This window comes from Abrus precatorius, unplaced genomic scaffold (genome assembly GCF_003935025.1).
Source record: "Abrus precatorius isolate BTA unplaced genomic scaffold, Abrus_2018 Scaffold9, whole genome shotgun sequence".
Lineage (NCBI taxonomy): Eukaryota > Viridiplantae > Streptophyta > Magnoliopsida > Fabales > Fabaceae > Abrus > Abrus precatorius.
The window spans coordinates 14737362-14754709 of NW_020874439.1; the positions used below are offsets into that span (position 1 = coordinate 14737362).

The 17348-nt window shown below is 36.4% G+C and overlaps 1 protein-coding gene across 1 annotated transcript; it reads right to left on the minus strand.

Annotated features, from left to right (window-relative positions):
• Window positions 1-1810: 1810 nt before the first annotated feature.
• LOC113850871 lies at window positions 1811-3219 on the minus strand. Its single transcript, XM_027481394.1, has 3 exons — window positions 2978-3219; window positions 2699-2887; window positions 1811-2552 (listed from the first exon to the last, which is right to left on the minus strand). The coding sequence occupies exons 1-3, from the start codon at window positions 3217-3219 to the stop codon at window positions 1811-1813; spliced, it is 1173 nt and encodes a 390-aa protein (XP_027337195.1).
• Between the last annotated feature and the right edge of the window lie 14129 nt (window positions 3220-17348).

Here is a 17348-nt window from a genome sequence, read left to right on the forward strand (position 1 = left end):
TAATTTGTAACTCTATTTAATTAGGTTATTCGATTGAATTAATAATTGAATTGGGTGATTGTTCAAACTCAAATTTAAATCTTTAGATATTGTGATAGTTAGAGTTACACGCATTTAGTATTCTGTGGATCGATGTTTCTTAATTCATTTTTACTCAATTTTATTCTGTTCGTAATTAAATTCGAGTAATTTGTAATTTTTAAAACCCAAAAAATCTTATTTGCATTTTTTAAAAGAAAACCCAAATTGATAGAAGATTAGACCTTTGCAGTAGTCAGCACGCCCAGACCCTTCCAACAAGCATGGGCGTGCTTCGATCCCATGCATGGTCGTAATTAACGTTGGTGCAACGTGCTGTGAATGGTTCAGTGATACACTGGAGTGTAGAAGATGAGGATGGTAAAAATACCTAAGGGAAGGGGGAGTAGTGGTGACACCGACTGTGGGAGTGGGTGCACCATGGGCCACACACTCTCTTCCTGACTAGGCCTCTGAACACTACCTTTGCTGAGCGACCCATGACTGCCCACGTGGTATCTGTGAGGCGGGGGTAACCGGCGACCATCCATAGTGAAAATTTGTGATCACAGTGCCATAGTGAGCGTGGCTGCGTGCAGTGAGTGCGCACGTGTATGAATATTTTGGTGCCATGAGTGCATCGGTTATGAATGGAAATGAAATGCGTGATAATGCTGTTTGTGATTATATTGTGTGAGGTGTATTAGAAATAATGTGAGTTATGTGTAAGGTGAGACTCTATACTTGTTTGTGTGTTTGGTAGTGTAAAGTACTCACCCTTACATTCATTTTTTAGGTAATCAAGACAATTAGCACTGGACTCAATGATGGGTTGGATGGAACTGCTATAGGGCTTAACATGTTATTTTGAGACTGTTGTATTAGAAATGGTCCTGTAATAGTTATTTGATATAAACTTGTAACCCTTTCCCTATTTCGAAATATTTTATGAAACTTTTATTATTCCAAATTTGTGAAATTATTATTTATTTGAAATTAAATTTAAGGTGTTACATGCATAGCCTTAAGCATGACCATGCATGGGCTCAAAGCACCCCCGTGCTTATTGAATGGGTTTGGGCGTGTTGACTTCTGCGAAGCTCTAATCTTCCATCAATTTGGGCATAGAATGCATCCAAAATCCACTTGTGGCCTCTTTATACCAAACTGCACAATTAATATATAAATTAATGTAAAACTACAATAAAGAAAAGGTCAAATATGAATATATGGGCTGTAAAAGAGGGCCTAATTACAGACTTATCAATAAGTTCTCCCTTTTGAACATCAATTAAAGCTCTCTTATGGCTAGAAAAGGTCTACCTAGAGTTAAAGGGATGTCGACATCCACTTCTATGTCCAATAAGTTGCCGCGTTTCCCGGTCCTTTTCTTTTAGTGCTTCGACCCGAAGCGATAGCTTCTAGCTAGTATAAAAGGCAAGGGGAAGTGGTCTTTGCAGGTGGCCACATTTAGCTTCCTATAATCAATGCAAACACGCCACCCATTCTGAATTCTAGTGGGAATCAATTCATCTTGCTGGTTCTTCACAATGGTTATGCTGGTCTTCTTGGGTACTACATGTATAGGGCTCACCCATTCACTATCCGAAATAGGGTAAATAATGCCGGCAACCAGTAATTTGCTTACTTCTTTCTTCACCACCTCTAGAAGAGTGGGATTCAATCTCCTTTGGGGTTGTCTCACAGGCTTTGCATCATCATCTAGCAAGATCCTATGCATGCAAGTAGATGGACTAATTCCTGGAATGTTCGTCAGAGTCCAGCCTATTGCTTATTTGTGGGCTGCCAAAATCTGCAACAACTTCTCTTCTTGTGCAGCATCCAAATCTGCAGAAACAATCACAGGTAATTTATCATTAGCCTCTAAAAATGCATACTTCAAATGTTTAGGCAAAGGTTTCAATTCAAGTATAGGTGGTTGCACAATAGAAGGAACTGTTCTAGTGGAAACATCCAAATCTGCAGCAGCACATGTGGGAGCAGTGTTAGGTGTATGTGTACTTGTTGTAATCAAGCCAAAGCTTCCTAAATCTGCTCCTGTTGCATCATCCAACGAAACATCATTATCACCTAACAAGAATTCATCAATTTCAGCACATACTTTACATAATTCTACAGAGGTACATGTACAAGAATAATCATCAATCAATGCATCAGAATATTCATCAACTAATAAATCAATGATGTCTACATGGTATACACTATGCAACTCTGTAGGATGTTTCATGGACTCAAAAATATTAAAATGCATAACATCATCACCAAACTCCATGGACAGAATTCCTGAATGCACATCAATCTTTGTCCTTGTTGTTTTAAGGAATGGTCTACCAAGGATCAATGTGGGAATGCTAGACTCTTCTGCCATGTCCAGAATATAAAAATATGCAGGAAATATCAACTTATCCACTCTTACAAGGACATCTTCCACTACTCCAGCAGGGTGTGTGGTACTCCTATTTGCCAATTGAATGACTACACCAGTTGGCTTCAATGGACCAAGGTTCAAGGACCTATATATTGATGTAAGTATCACATTGATGGAGGCACCAAGATCAAGTAAAACATTGCTGAAGGAGGAATTCCCTATGGTACACGGGACTGTAAAAGTGCCAGGATCCTTGCATTTTGTGGAAGGTTTGGTTGAATGAGGGCTAACACATTTCTACCCATGCTAATCCTCTCATCTCCCTTGAGTCGCCTCTTGTTGGTGCACATCTCCTTGAGGAATTTTGCATATTTCGGAATCTGTTTTATGGCATCTAGAAGTGGAATGTTCACTTCTACTCTTCTAAAGGTTTCAAAAAGCTCCTTATCAAGATCTGTTATTAGCTTAGGCTTAGCCACTCTATTGGGAAAAGGGAGAGGTGGCTTATACACAACTTCAGAATCACTTCAAGAAGGTGTAGCCGCAGCTTGTTTTCCTTTGTCTTCTTGCTGCATCTTAGTCTCAACATCACATGGCATCTCCTTATTTTTCTGGCCATCCAACAGCTCCTTCCCACTCCTCAACACAATAGCACTCACATTTTTAGGATTAATCTCTGGTTGAGAAGGGAGTTGTCCAGAACCTTGGGACTTAAACTGATTTACAGTGGTAGCTAGTTGACCAATCTGAGTCTGCAAGTCTTGAATGAAAGCATTCACATTTTGTTGGAACTGCAGGTTGCTCTTTGCCATTTGCTTCACCAGGTCCTCCAATGAAGGTTCAGAATTTTGCTGTTATTGTCTCATAGGAGGTGGTCTATAAGCTCCACTTGCTTGTCCAGTGCCCTGTTGCTATTCAGAAACACCATATCTCATGTTAGGATGATAATTAAATGCAGGGTTATGAGATTGATACTGAAACCTGTAGGGGTGCTGCTGCCTCATTTGTGGTTGCTGGAAGTTAGAAGCTCTATATTGATCTTGTCTTCCACTAAAAACTCCTTGGACAGAGGCTTGTTGATTTCCCTCTTGAAGCAAGGGACAACAATCCGAAGCGTGCTCAATGGAAGAACATATTTGACAATCTCTCGGCCTTTGTGGTGCAGCTTGTTGGGCAACAGCTAGCTGCCTAACAAATGTGGTAAGCTCTTCGATTCTGCTCTCAAGTCTATTTTCTGCTGGCATATGGTAGGTTTGATGGACATTGTGAACCTCTCTCATAGGTGTCATGGCTCTTGTGCTAAACTGTTGAGAGTTCTCTGCCATGTTATCAATCAAAGCCCTTGCTGCACTAGGTGTCTTATCCATCAAGGCTCCACCATTGGTTGCATCAAGCATACTCCTCTCCATTGGAGCAAGGCCTTCATAAAAGTATTGAATGAGTAACTGGTCACTAAACTGATGGTGTGGACAGGTGGCACACAACTTCTTGAACCTCTCCCAGTACTCATACAAGCTCTCTTGGGAGATCTGTCTGATGCCACTTATCTCCTTTCTTATAGTTGCAGCTTTGGATGCAGGGAAGAACTTCTCCAGAAACATCCTCTTCATGTCCATCCAGCATGTGACAGACGCTAGCTGCAAGTAATACAACTAATCCTTGGCTGCTCCATCCAGTGAGAAAGGAAAGGCCTTCAGCTTGATATGATCTTCAGGAACTCCCTGCGGCCTCATGGTCGAGCACACTATATGAAACTCCTTAAGGTGTTTGTGAGGATCTTCACCTGTACTACCATTAAACTTAGGCAAAAGGTGGATTAGTCCAGACTTAAGCTCAAAAGGAACATCTATATCAGGATATTGAATGCCTAATGGTTGGTAGGTAACATCAGGTGCAGCTAACTCTTTAAGTGTTCTCTCGTGATTATTATGTGCCATGGTATCAGAATGGGTGGACAATATATTAGAAATAGAAGTGCCAAATTCAGAATCACTAAAATAAGAATCACTGCTCAGATCAAGTCTACAATGCTCTCTACTATGACTCTTATCACTACTACTATGATGCACACTACTTTGACCTCTCTGGAGTCTATGATATGTCCTATCTATCTCAGGATCAATGTCAAATAAATGCTCAGACCTAGACCTAGTCATACAAGATCACAAACATCAAAAACAGCAAGCACACAATGCATGAATAATGTCACTTTACAAAGCAAGTACCAAGCAGAGGTGGGAAAATTGGAATCTAACTTGATGATAAATCTATTTTTGATGTAAGATGACACCACAAAAAATTTCAGATGTTTTTTAGTACAACAACTAGGTCAACTGGATGCCTAAAATCAAGAAAAATAGGTCAATAAACACTAAAAAATAAAAAAAACTTTTAGAAAACATGCGATTTTTGAAAATCGGGGAAACCTCAACCGGCGGTGCAGGTTGCAGTGAATAGGAAATTTTATTCTACCCCAAAGTCATGTGCGGTGGAAAAAATTCTGACACTCCTAGCAAAAGTTATGACACTTTTAAGTTGCACAAAATTTTTCTTCACCACCAAGATGTATCTCCTTGTGTACAAAAGCTTTTTCAAAATTCGACCATTTACTATTTTTTTGGAATTTTCAAAATTAGTGAATAGTAAATGAATAGTGCAATTCAGCAATGCATAATGATTTCTACTAGTCCTCTGTTTTTGTGATTTCTGTTTTCAGCAACAGTAAGGGCAATGCAACATACACCACAAGAATTGGACTTAATCACAATTATACAAATGAACACAGAATGCAAAATCACAGAATTACACAATCAGAAAACAGAATGCACTATCGAAATGAAACAGAAACATAATTTCAGAACAGAATTACACAATTGCAGAATTCAAAACGACACAATGCTACAGGTATACAACATAATCCAATGCAAATGAACTAAACACAAATCACAGATATAATTCGCACAAAATGAAGAACACTTGAACACAGAACGCAGAAACTATCAAAATCGATACCACACACAGAACGGAAATGCTACACAACTAACAACTCGAAAATGAATCAAAAGCTACAACGTGTCCCCGGCAACGGCGCCAAATTTGATTTAGTTTTATCGAACACTTATCAAATGCACAAGGTTTTCGCAATTATTTGTAGAATAATGTCAACCAAGGTTGAATTCTCGAGGACACGTTTGTATTTAATTCTTCTTTGCCGAATTGTTAAAATGAAACAAAAGATTGGGGAATTTTGAAAGTTTAAGAATAATCTGATCAAACGCATAAAATTCTGGAATAAAAGAGAAATCAAATGAGAATTAATTGATCCACAAGTCGTAGGTTCATGCAAACAACATCCTTCATTGTTTCCCTAGTTTGAATATCTAATCCATTAACTAATTCAATCGAATTTGCTAACAAACTAGATTACGAATTTGACTAATAGATCTATCAATCTAATTCAATTTCATGAATCAAACTACAATCGCAATTCAATTCAATTCCTATCCCCAAACATTGTCAATATCTTGAAAACGAAAGAGAAGAGGAGAAAAGAGAATTCAAACTTGGAGCCACTCTGAATCTTCCTTGCAATTCCCTATTCCTTGTGTATCAATCCAAGAAGCCTAGCCTTCCATTGAATCCAATGCTCAGCCAAGTCAAGAAGAGAGAAGAAGAAAGAAGAAAACGAAAAGTCACACTAAGAGAAGAGAGAGAATTTTAGGAGCCAAAACCGAATTTAAAAATGTGTCAAAACAAAAACAAAAACAAAACCCAAAACGTTTGCAAAGTGGAGCCTCTAACATATTAATAGGCACCACTTATGATCAGATCCAACACTAAAAGGAAGGGCCCACAAGTGTGATTAAATAGGCCAAATTACAAGCTAATGAAATGTTAATACAGATGAAATGAAATTACAAGAACAAAATTCAAATACAAAAATTCTTGCACAATTTTCTTAACTTCAAAAATTCATAGAAAATAGAAAACAGCTCCAATTTGGACGATCTGCATATGAATTTTATAGCCCAGAAAATGAGGAATCCAATGCAACTAAATCATACCGAACGGACATCTGTGGAAAAAGTTACGATCAAAACAGTGAGTGCAGGTCTAAAAACAGAATTTAGACATTAATTGAAATTGAGTTCCTATCATCCAATTAACTAGGAAATGCCATAATTTGTGAAATAATGGAACATGAAAGGTAATTTACACACTCTAAAGGATTGAAAATGTGCACAAATAATGCATGCTATCACTAGGTTCATAACACCTAGCTGGAATCGAACTTGTTCAGCCCAATCATCATAATTAAGCCCATTGAACTTAACTATGCCATTGCTTATGCCATACGCATTCATAGAGATTGAATCCATTTAACACATGCTTAAACACTTATGCTTTGAATAAACTTAATGGATTTGGACAGTCAACTGTCATCAATTATGCATCTAAATTTACCTTTGGGTAATGCCTAAATACACAATTTATCTATAATGATGCTAATAAACAACTTTAATTGACAACCAGTCACTCAAACCAATATGCAAGTCATCTTTGGATATACAAACATATTATGAAGTGCTTACATGTCTCCTTAATGTCATTAATCATATGAAATGATCCACCTTTGGGCGATCTCCTAGCGTTATAATTAATGAGCTAAATTGTTCACTCGTTGTTTCTATATAGCATCAAACAATTTTGAACAATTTATAACACACAATTAAATGCTTAAAGAACTTTTAAAGCTAGGCCACTTTGGTGACTAACAAGCTACCCTTAAAATTAAGCACTCAATTGTGAATTTCTCATTATGATAATGCAATTTAGAATTAATTAACTTGAGAATTTAATCACTTTGGTGAGTAAATTCACTTTGATGTAATTCTAAAATTATCTATATATTTTATGAATTATATTCCTTATTCTGCTGTAAAATTTCTATGCACGGCCATGCTTTTACTTAATCCATGGCCGTGCTTCGATGAAGCAAGGCTATGCTCATCTCTGATGCATGCCCCTGCTTCTTGAAGCATGGTCGTGCTTCCTGATGCATGGCCGTGCTTATAATTGATGCATGGCCATGCTTACAATATGTAAGGTCGTGCTTCCATTATGCAAGGCCGTGCTTCGCTGAAGCATGGTCGTGCTTGTTCCTGATGTGTGGCCCTGCTTATGTTAAGATTCAAAATCCAATGTTTCTAGCTTCCCAAACCTTAGGGTTTTCAATTATTGAATCCAAAGCAATTATTCAACATCAAAATAATGCCAATCCATCATATAAAATACCTAGGGTTCATGTAATTTGGGAAAAAGTTTAATGGAGAACCAATCTCGTATGGAGAATCAATGAAATTCACAACCTAGCTCTAATACCAACTGCTAGAATTTTCTTTAATCCATTATGTAATTTCTATTGTGCAATGACTATTATGAAATTACCTTTTCCTTTGAGATCTTGAATTATGTTACTCTCACAACACAATATATGGTTCTCATACAATTAAGGGTTTAAAGAGCACTAACCTGAATCCATTGTTCCTTGATGTTACCTCTTTCTTTGATGTCATTGATTCCTTGGTATTTTTCCCAACTCTTCCTTCCTCTTTTAGCTCCTCTCGGATGGTTGAGAGAAAGTTCCTTTATGCATTTACCGTGATATGAGAAATAAACTCAATTTCAGATATGAGAAATAAACTCAATTTCTATTGATGAAGATTCCTCTAACAATTGAATGAAGAATTAGTTCACAATTGCATTAAGAACATAATCACATACTCAATTCAATTAAAATGTCGAGGTCCAAATCCACAATTACATCACAATATCAAATCTGGATCCATGGATCCCTAACCAAAAAAGTTTAGAACAACATTATAATGGAAGAAGGAAAAGTAAGAGATGAAAAAGACAAGGAGTAGAAGAACATCTTCCAAGACCTAATCTTTACCCTGATTCCTCTAGCAATGAAGATTGAAAGTTGCTTCCTTTCCTTCTCTCTGACTTCCCTTGGAAGTTAAAATAGTTAGAAAGTGAAAAATAACAAAATGAATACCAAAAGTCACAAATCTAAATTCCTAACTACTATTTATAATATTTTCCCACCTTTTCTAATTCTACACTATAATTTCTGAGAGTTATAACATGAAAGGCCTTCTAGAAGCTCATATGGCTAAAGTAGGAACTCAAATCATCCAAAGTTGACACTTAAAGGTAGTTTCCAGAATTCAATTATGTTGCATAAACACTTTAAGTGGTAAGAGTGTTTATGCAAATTTGCACGTGGCTACTCCCAGTAGCCACAGTGGACTTGAGAATCTGCGCGTGGCTACTCTCAATAGCCAGAGTGAACACGCACAGGGTGCATGAGCAAATTAGCCTGGGGCGTTATCAATCTCAGTAGTTAGAGTGTGAACGCGCAAGCCCTTCACGAATTCTCTTTATAGAGTGTTAACTTTCAGCACTTAGAGTTGCTACGCACTTGATCTTTATGAATTCTCTTCTTCAAAGTGTTAACTCTATGCACGCAAAGTGGCTATGCTCAGCATTTATCACTTGATTTTTGATCTTTTAAGCTCAATCTTTCTACTTCTTCACTTCAATATCAACTTTAAAGTCTTAACCCAAGCTTCTTATTACTTTCTTAATAGTTGCACTAAAAGCGAAATTGACTAGCAAGTGTACTAGTATTGTTGTAGCAAGTTATAAAATCTTGGAATCATCTTTGAGCCTAATGCAATTTGTGATGTTAAAAGCAAATAAACGAGTACATAATTCAAAAAATGTAACAGAACAAAGATACAAGTTTATGTATTAAAATAGATGTATGAAACATAGTTAGGGTTTATTTCACCAAAACTTCAGTGTTAATTCAATCACGTTCTGAACTTTCAAGCATTTGGATTGAATGACAATTAGTTTCACGATGTATTAATCAAAGGTTATTTCCTTAACTCAATGACCCTAACATTCAATTCAATCATCCTAATTCCTTAGATCTAGTTCAAATAAATGTTGCATTAAGCATTAGAAACCAAAAGATTGCAAGATTAAGATGACTTATCCCTAAGAAATCAATAATCTTGGTAATTGATTCAGATTTGAGAAACGATTTCCACTTCCATTGATAGAAGGTTCTCTGTGATTAGTAAATCAAATTTCCATTCAACAACTACTTGATCAATAGAATCAACTACTCAATCCAATCAAATACTCAAAGTTCAGATCCAGAATCAATTCAACACTTCCATTTTGGATCCATAAATCCCTAACTACAAAGAGTTTAGAAAGCCATTACAAAATGAAAAGAGAAAGAAAGAGAAAAAGGAGATGAGCAAAGAATCATCTTCAATCCAATCTTCAATCTGATTCCTCAAGATGTGAAGCTTGGTGTTCGTCCCCAATCTCTCTCTCAGACTCCCTCAAGACAAGAAAATGAAATGAAAATGAAAAATGAACCAAAGATACAAAATATCTGAGCTACCTCTTATTTATAGAATTTCTCACCTTTCTGGCATGATCACTATTTTTCACTAAAGTAACCACGCAGAGGCCTTTCTGTTAACCTTCATGACTGGAACAATCAATATTTTTCACAAAAGTAGCAATGCAAAGCTTGTTTTGCCTTTTGGTAATGCGCGTGTTCACTTTTGTTCATAATAGGAGCCCACGCAGTTTGTTCTATTAAAGCACTCTCTAGAACACTCACTAAGAAATAGTGATTACGCGCAACCTATTGAACCAAATCATCCTTGCGCATGATTACTTCTGTACAAAATAGTGATTACGCACAAGTTGATCTTCTCACCTAGCTCTGGAATGATCACTATTATCAGAAATACTGATAACGCAGAATCACTTCATCATGGGCATGGTTACTTTTCTTTATAAAAGTGATAACGCACAAATCAATCCTTGAAATTTGGCTTTGGAATGATCACTTTTCTTTAAATTAGTGATTACGCCCAACACTGGCTTCATCAATTCTTGTTCTTTGTCTCTAAAATTGCTATTTTTCTTCTATCTTTCTCTTGATCTTCCAGCCTAATGAACTTAGCTCAGAATTTCCTAAAAAATATGATCTAATCATTACTTTTTACACAGAAAATTCACAAAATATAAATAACTAAGTATTTGGAAACGACTTAAACATTCTATTATTGTTTTTAGTTTTTCAGCTTTCTCCATGTTTTCTATATCAAGTATTAAAAACTAAAGTAAAATACTATATGGATTTATCACTTCTGCACAAAAATTTATTCTTTTTAAGCTAAATTTCTCTAGAATTAAAATAAAATCCAAAATTTCAAACTAGGTACACAATTAAGAATATCAATGCAATTTTTATGGTATTTCCAAGTTTATTTAGTACTTTACTACTTATTCATTAACAAAAACTATATTAAAAATATAGTAAAATGTGGATTTATCAACCTGTTCACACCATCAGATTAGTGACCAGTTGCTAATTTAGTATTTCTATGAAGGCCTTAGTCCGATGGAGAGGAGTATGCTTGATACCGCAAGCGGTGGAGCTTTCATTGACAAGACACTGTTAGGCCTGTAATATATTATTGAGAAAATCTATAATATTTTGAACTCACTAAATGTTAATTGAATGATTATTTGGTATTGGAATAGATTTAGATGGAGTTTAAAAAAAAATTGAACAATGCAAACTGCATGAACAGTGTCAGTGAATACTAACTCCGGGGTGAACAGTACTCTGGTGTGAACAGTGCCAATTTTTTTTTCTTTCTATAAATAAGGGTCCTTGCACACAATTTTCACTTCTTCACACTTCTCAAAGGTTCTGGAGAGACCCAAGGCCATATATCACCATTTTCTCTCATACTAAACCTTCCTAAACTTAGATTTCTCTCCAGATCTGTGATTCTGTGTCTGTTCTAAGGGATTTGAAGTAAGTTTCTCTAAGTTTGAAGTTAGTTCACCGTATATTTCTCTTCTCCTTCTCTTTCTCATGGTGTTCTTAGGGGAAACTTTATTCTAAAGCCGAATCTTCGGTGAATCTTGCATTAAAACAAGTAATATTTGGTAGATCTAGTGTGAATCACCGTTCTAAGGTAAGGGGAGCTTACTTTAGCCTATGAACTATGTTTTGAACAGTTTGATATGCTATTAAAGAAAGGTTTGAGTTGGTTTTGTTAGATCTCTTTGATAAAAGCTGAGATATAAAGGATTTAATACTTGAAAATTGTTTTTCTATGTTGTAACTGCTGATAACTGATTTAATAAAACTGAGATTTGGCTGATTTATTATAAACTTGTCTTACCTGTGTTGAAATGATTTTAGTCGTGTTGCATCATGTTGAAATATATGTCTTGCATCATTATAGAGCCGAGTTACACGTTTAGGTAGGTAGACGTGTAACGATAGAGCATGTTGAGTGATGAGCAAACTTTCTCATGTTGTGTTTAAAAGATCTGTCACAAATTCTCATCAAAATTTAAACAAATTAATGTAGTACTAGGGTTACCCTAGATTGTCTCCCGTGAACATTGGCTATTAATCTCTATTAAACATGTTGAAGGCATTAATTGGACAAGCAATTAAAATGGGGGGTTTTGTGGTTTCAAATCAATATAAAGAGCATCAAGCAAACAAGTTTAATTAATTCAAACAATAAAAAGCAGCAATCCTTAGTTCATCCACAAAGATTCTATCATCATTCCACTCAAGATTTAACATTCATCCTGTCTCCTATGAATTAGGTTAATTTAACAAGCAAAAATCAACCTTATGGTCCTAAGGAAATTATGCAATTTGCTAGGCTCTAATCCCTCATCCCAAAGTTATGCAACCTTAGAATTAAACCTAGGATTAAGCAATCCCTAGTTTAGAATCTCCTTAAAATGAATTAGGGTTAATTAAGCAATAGCCCTCATTCACCATTAATTCAATTCAAGAGACAAGGAAAAAGTAATTCATGAGAAGAAAGAAATTATATTATCATTAAAATCAAGGAACTCAAGAATCCGTGTGAACTTACTAAGGATTACACAAAATTTAGCCCTCTATGGAAATGGGGGTCAAAAACGCAGTTGGGAAATGCAAAAAACTCATTAACATTAATGTAAAAGCAAGAGAAATGAGAAACCAAACCCTAGGTTGGACCCTTGGCTATCACCCAAGGTTGCCCTAAGCTCTGGAAAATGTCCTAAATTTTAGTAAAGAAGAGAAAAGGTTCAAAAAGTGTAAGAACTCTCTACCCTAATTTGGCAAAAATCTATTTATACTAAAGCTGGTACCCTCCAAAGTAATTACTTTCATTCTTTCATAGTAAACACGCGCAGCATCAATTAGGTTTTGCCTCTCTGGAGTGATTACTATGAACTTTCACAGTAACCACGTGCAGCACTGGGACATTTTGGACCCTCTCGAGTTGTCACTATGAACTTTGATAGTAACTACACGCAACACCTTCAATTCTGCATGCTCTGGAGTGATTACTATGAACTTTCATAGTAACCACGCGCAGGTTTAATGGATTCTGGGCTGCTGTAGTTGTCACTTTAAGCTTTGAAAGTGATCACTTTGGTCCCTTTGCTGGAAGTGGCTTGCTGTAGTTGTCACTATCAATCTTGAAAGTAGTTACTTTCACCTCAAAATCCAATAATTCTTCAAAATAAGCTTGGGGATTCTTGCCACGTTATTCAAATGATCAAAACATGTAAAATAAACTATCTAAATCAATGTAAATTAACCAAAAACTAAGAAACCTATATTATTTAGCCTAATTGGAATATTCATCTTATTTATACTATCTAAGTCTATTCTTTTCGATAAAAAGTAATAAATGATGTATAAAAATTTAGTAAAATGTGGATTCATCACAACCCCAAACTTAAACTTTTGCTTGTCCTCAAGTAAACCAAAATTCAAGAACTTAAGTAAAAAGGACTGGACTTATCCAAAAAAAAATTTTCTCAATATTTTTCTGTTCCAATCTTTCAACTCTAATATACACTTCCTCCATTTCAAAATCATGGAGTCATTCAACAAAGAAAGCACACTCGTATCAATTAATTTTATGCAAAGTCCCATACTAGTGAAACAAAAATTCAACAAGGTTCATCATACTTCGCACAATGCAAAGAAATTATCTAGCTCACAAGGTGGTGTTTCACTCTTCACTCGTCAGTGTTTCAAGCTAGGTATTTTCCTTCAATACATGCAAATTGCTCTACCCTACCATATGCTTGCCCATATTCTCAATCTCCTTTTCCTTAATACAATGATTTACCTATCAAAAGGACTTGGTTGGTCACAATAAGGACAGGTAAGGTTCAATTTGATCAAGGAGGGTCAAAAGCTCAAGTGGGTTTTCAAGATAAGGGAATCCTTTTGAGTGAGTGAATACAACAATTAGAATGAAATGCATCAAATGAGGTAGCCTAAGAGGTTCAAGCATTTTTTTTCACCTTGTTTTTCATCATTTTTCATTATGTGAAGATTTCTTCAATCTTTTGGACCTTGCTTCATTTTATTTTCTTTCCTTTTTCATTCTTTCTTTTATGATTTCTTGGACTTTGGCAACCACTCTTTTTTTTTTTTTTTAAATTTAAGCAAAAAAAATTTTGACATGTATTAGTAACATGTATGATGTCCACCATCCCAAACTTGAGAGGTTGCTTGTCCTCAAGTAACTACCATCAAAATCAACACCCCAAACTTAGTATTTGCATTCACTCTTGATGTTACTCAAAAGAAATATGTTCTTGATGGAAGAAAAAATGTTTGGCAGACTAAGTTTGACCAAAGAAGGGGATGTAATACATGAAGGTGCAAGGGTGGGCAATGGTGAGTGGGTGTGTGTAAAGGAGGCCTCAATCATCTAGATAAAAATTGCATAATGCATATTCAATTAAGAAATAGGGCAAGTTCTAGAGAATAGATGCAAAATGACGTGGAATATACACACAGATAGATAATTAGGGGCTCAATTCTCTACCATGGTAAAAATGGTGATAACTACTTAACACATGTGAGGATAATTCACCTTGCAAGAAAAGATATTCAACATGACATGGAGAGAAAATTATTTACAAAAGTAGAGTGTATTCATGAATTGAATGAAAATTGCAGTAAGAGTCTAGAATTGGAATTACAAAATTGGATGCAATAAAAAGAAAAAGAACAAAGATAAATTTTTGCATTTTGATGTGTAATTGTGCAGGAAAAATGAGGTTAAGAGTATATGAAATAGAGGCAAAGAACTTCACCCCCCCCCCTTTCATGAATGATAGTGCTTCAACTCATGGGCAAAAAAAATGATGTTCCTCTTGATGAAACTGAGGGCATTCTCTGCACAAAGAGACAATAAATTCAGCACCAACAGAAAAAAATAACTTAAACTCAGATAATATATATATATATATAGCATAAAAGAGTTAAGTTGTTGTTAAGAGTAGAAGCAATAAAGGGAAATTAAAGGCAGGGAAAATAAATGGAAAAGTGTACTAATTACAGGGAAATTAGCAGAAAAAAATATGTACAATGAAAGAGAAGGTTAAATAAATAACAAAAATAGAAATTTTAAGCTATATTGCATCCTCATCAGAGTTGGAGGAGAGGTCATCATCAGCTGCATCAGTGTCGGTGTCCTCATCATCTTGCTCCTGTGCTGCTGCTGCTAGATCTGGTACTTGCTCCCCCTCTGAGCTGCTATCTTCCTCTTCCTCCTCCTCTTTTGCTGTGGGTGTGAAAGGCGGAAGATCATTCTGAACAGCTGCTCGAGGATAAGGGGCTGAGAAGGTGGGGGCATAATAGATTTGTTCAGCAATCATCCCCACCTTCTTCCCTATGTTGAGCAACATAGTCTCTATCAGGGTCAGAGCAGCCTTTTGACCAACATGTATAGCATCTTATCGCAGAGCTATTCCTTCAGCTGGTCCTTCATGTTAGAAGGGAAGCCTTTCTTTCCTGCAGCTTGGGGAGGCATCTCTGGGGCTGAGCTCTTCTTAGCTTTAAACAACTCCTTCACCATAGCTGTGGTGATGTAGGGAGCTGTCTGATTTTCTGCTGATATTCCCCAAAGTCAACTCCAGCATCCTGGCAGAGCATAGTGATAATGGAGGGAAAATCCATAGAATCCTTCTTCCTAGCTAGTATCTCCATGATGGCATTGCTAATAACATCACCAACATGGATGGGCATCCCTGTCATGATAGCATAAACTAGCTCTGCTCTCTTCACTACCAGGGTAGATGAATGCATGACTAGCATGAAGGAGCTCAGGATGAAGATGCTCCAGACTTTGGCAGGTCGAAAGAGGTGCTTTGCAGTCAGATTCTTGGGCTGAAGCTTCATGTCAAATTCCCAGTTCTCTCTAGCCTTGCATATTGCATGAAGGATTGGCTTGTAGTCCTTCTCCTCGAAGTAGCTGACAGTAGTGTAGTCCAGCTGTCCAGGCCTCTTTTCAGGAAGAGGAATGTTGAGGATCCTCTAGATGTTGGCAGGGTTGAAGTCTATCACCTTGCCTCTTACCATGGAGTGCCTGTAGGGGAAATCATCTCCCTTAACCCTGAAGGCATTGGCATAGAACTCCTAGGTGATGTCCTTCCACCCATGTCCAGCACATGTGGTGAACAAATCCCATCCCTTTTTTTGGATTTCCTACTCAAATTGAGGGTAGGTCCCTTTTTGCAAGTCAAAATTCCTGTCCTAGACAATGTGTCCCCTGAGAATATTTGCTTTGAAGAAATTCTCGTGAGTCAGGGACCTAAATCTGGGATCATGGGCAGGCTGAGGCCTGGAGGAAGAAGCAGCAGTTATCTTGGCCCTGGGTGCGTTCTTTCTAGGAGTGTTTGCCATTAATCTGCACATAGAAAAAGGGATAAATGAGTGATAGTGCAGAATTAACCATGTAGCAAGAATTTCACATCATTTGGAAATGAAAGAGAGAAAATGCAAGCAATTTACAGCACTGTTGCAGAAGAAAGTAGCTACTATGAGGAATAAAAGTAGTTACTTTGGCAATAAAGCATGACAGAATGCAGAGGTAGTGTGTGGGCATAATTTCACAGCAAATGTGCATGAATCAGAGAAAATTGAGGCAAATCAGAGTAGTTCTGCATACAAAAGTAACTACTATGCTAATTGATAGTAACTACTTTGACAGTGACAGAACAGACATTTAGGCACATGCAGAGTGGTCACTATGAAATGAACTATGCCAGTTTTTGCAATATTGAAATCATAAAAATGGCCACTATCATTTTAGTGAAGCTTAGCAGCATGAAAATAGCATGTAGACACATAACACTTGCAAGTTCAAGCAACAAATTCGGTCCAATGTAGAAGGAAATAGTTTTCAGCCCAAAGTGATCACTATGTGTTGGCAGGTAACTACTATGACAGCAAAAACAGTTTCAAAATGAAATTCATAATTCATGTGTTTAAAATGCAGAAAAGCACATGTCATATATTGAATCATGGTCTGAAAAAGAGGTTCATTTGATAGTAGTTGAATGTAAAATTTAAACACATAGTGCATTTGGATCCAACAAACTAATTACCAACTTCTGAATCAATCTGTGACATGTAATGTGTAGAGAACAACTATGCATAGGATGAATTCAACTAGATCAGCTAAGGTAAAAAGCAAGTGCAACAATATGGGTCTAATTTCAAATCAAATTTCTAGAATTCAGAACAAGAAGTGAGTGAAAATGTAATTACATGGTAGTGCAACTAAATCAGATCAGCAATGAGTGTATGAAATGAGCAGAACACAATATATTCACAGAGAAGGGTTACTATGAATGTTGATAGTGACTACTCCAGAGCAAAAAACACTTCAAATTCACAAAGGAAAAATGCAAATTGATTTCTAATCATGAGAATTGGAATTTCAATGCACAGAAATCATAGTCAAGACTAAAACGAACCTAGGGGAAGCAGAATTTCAGCATT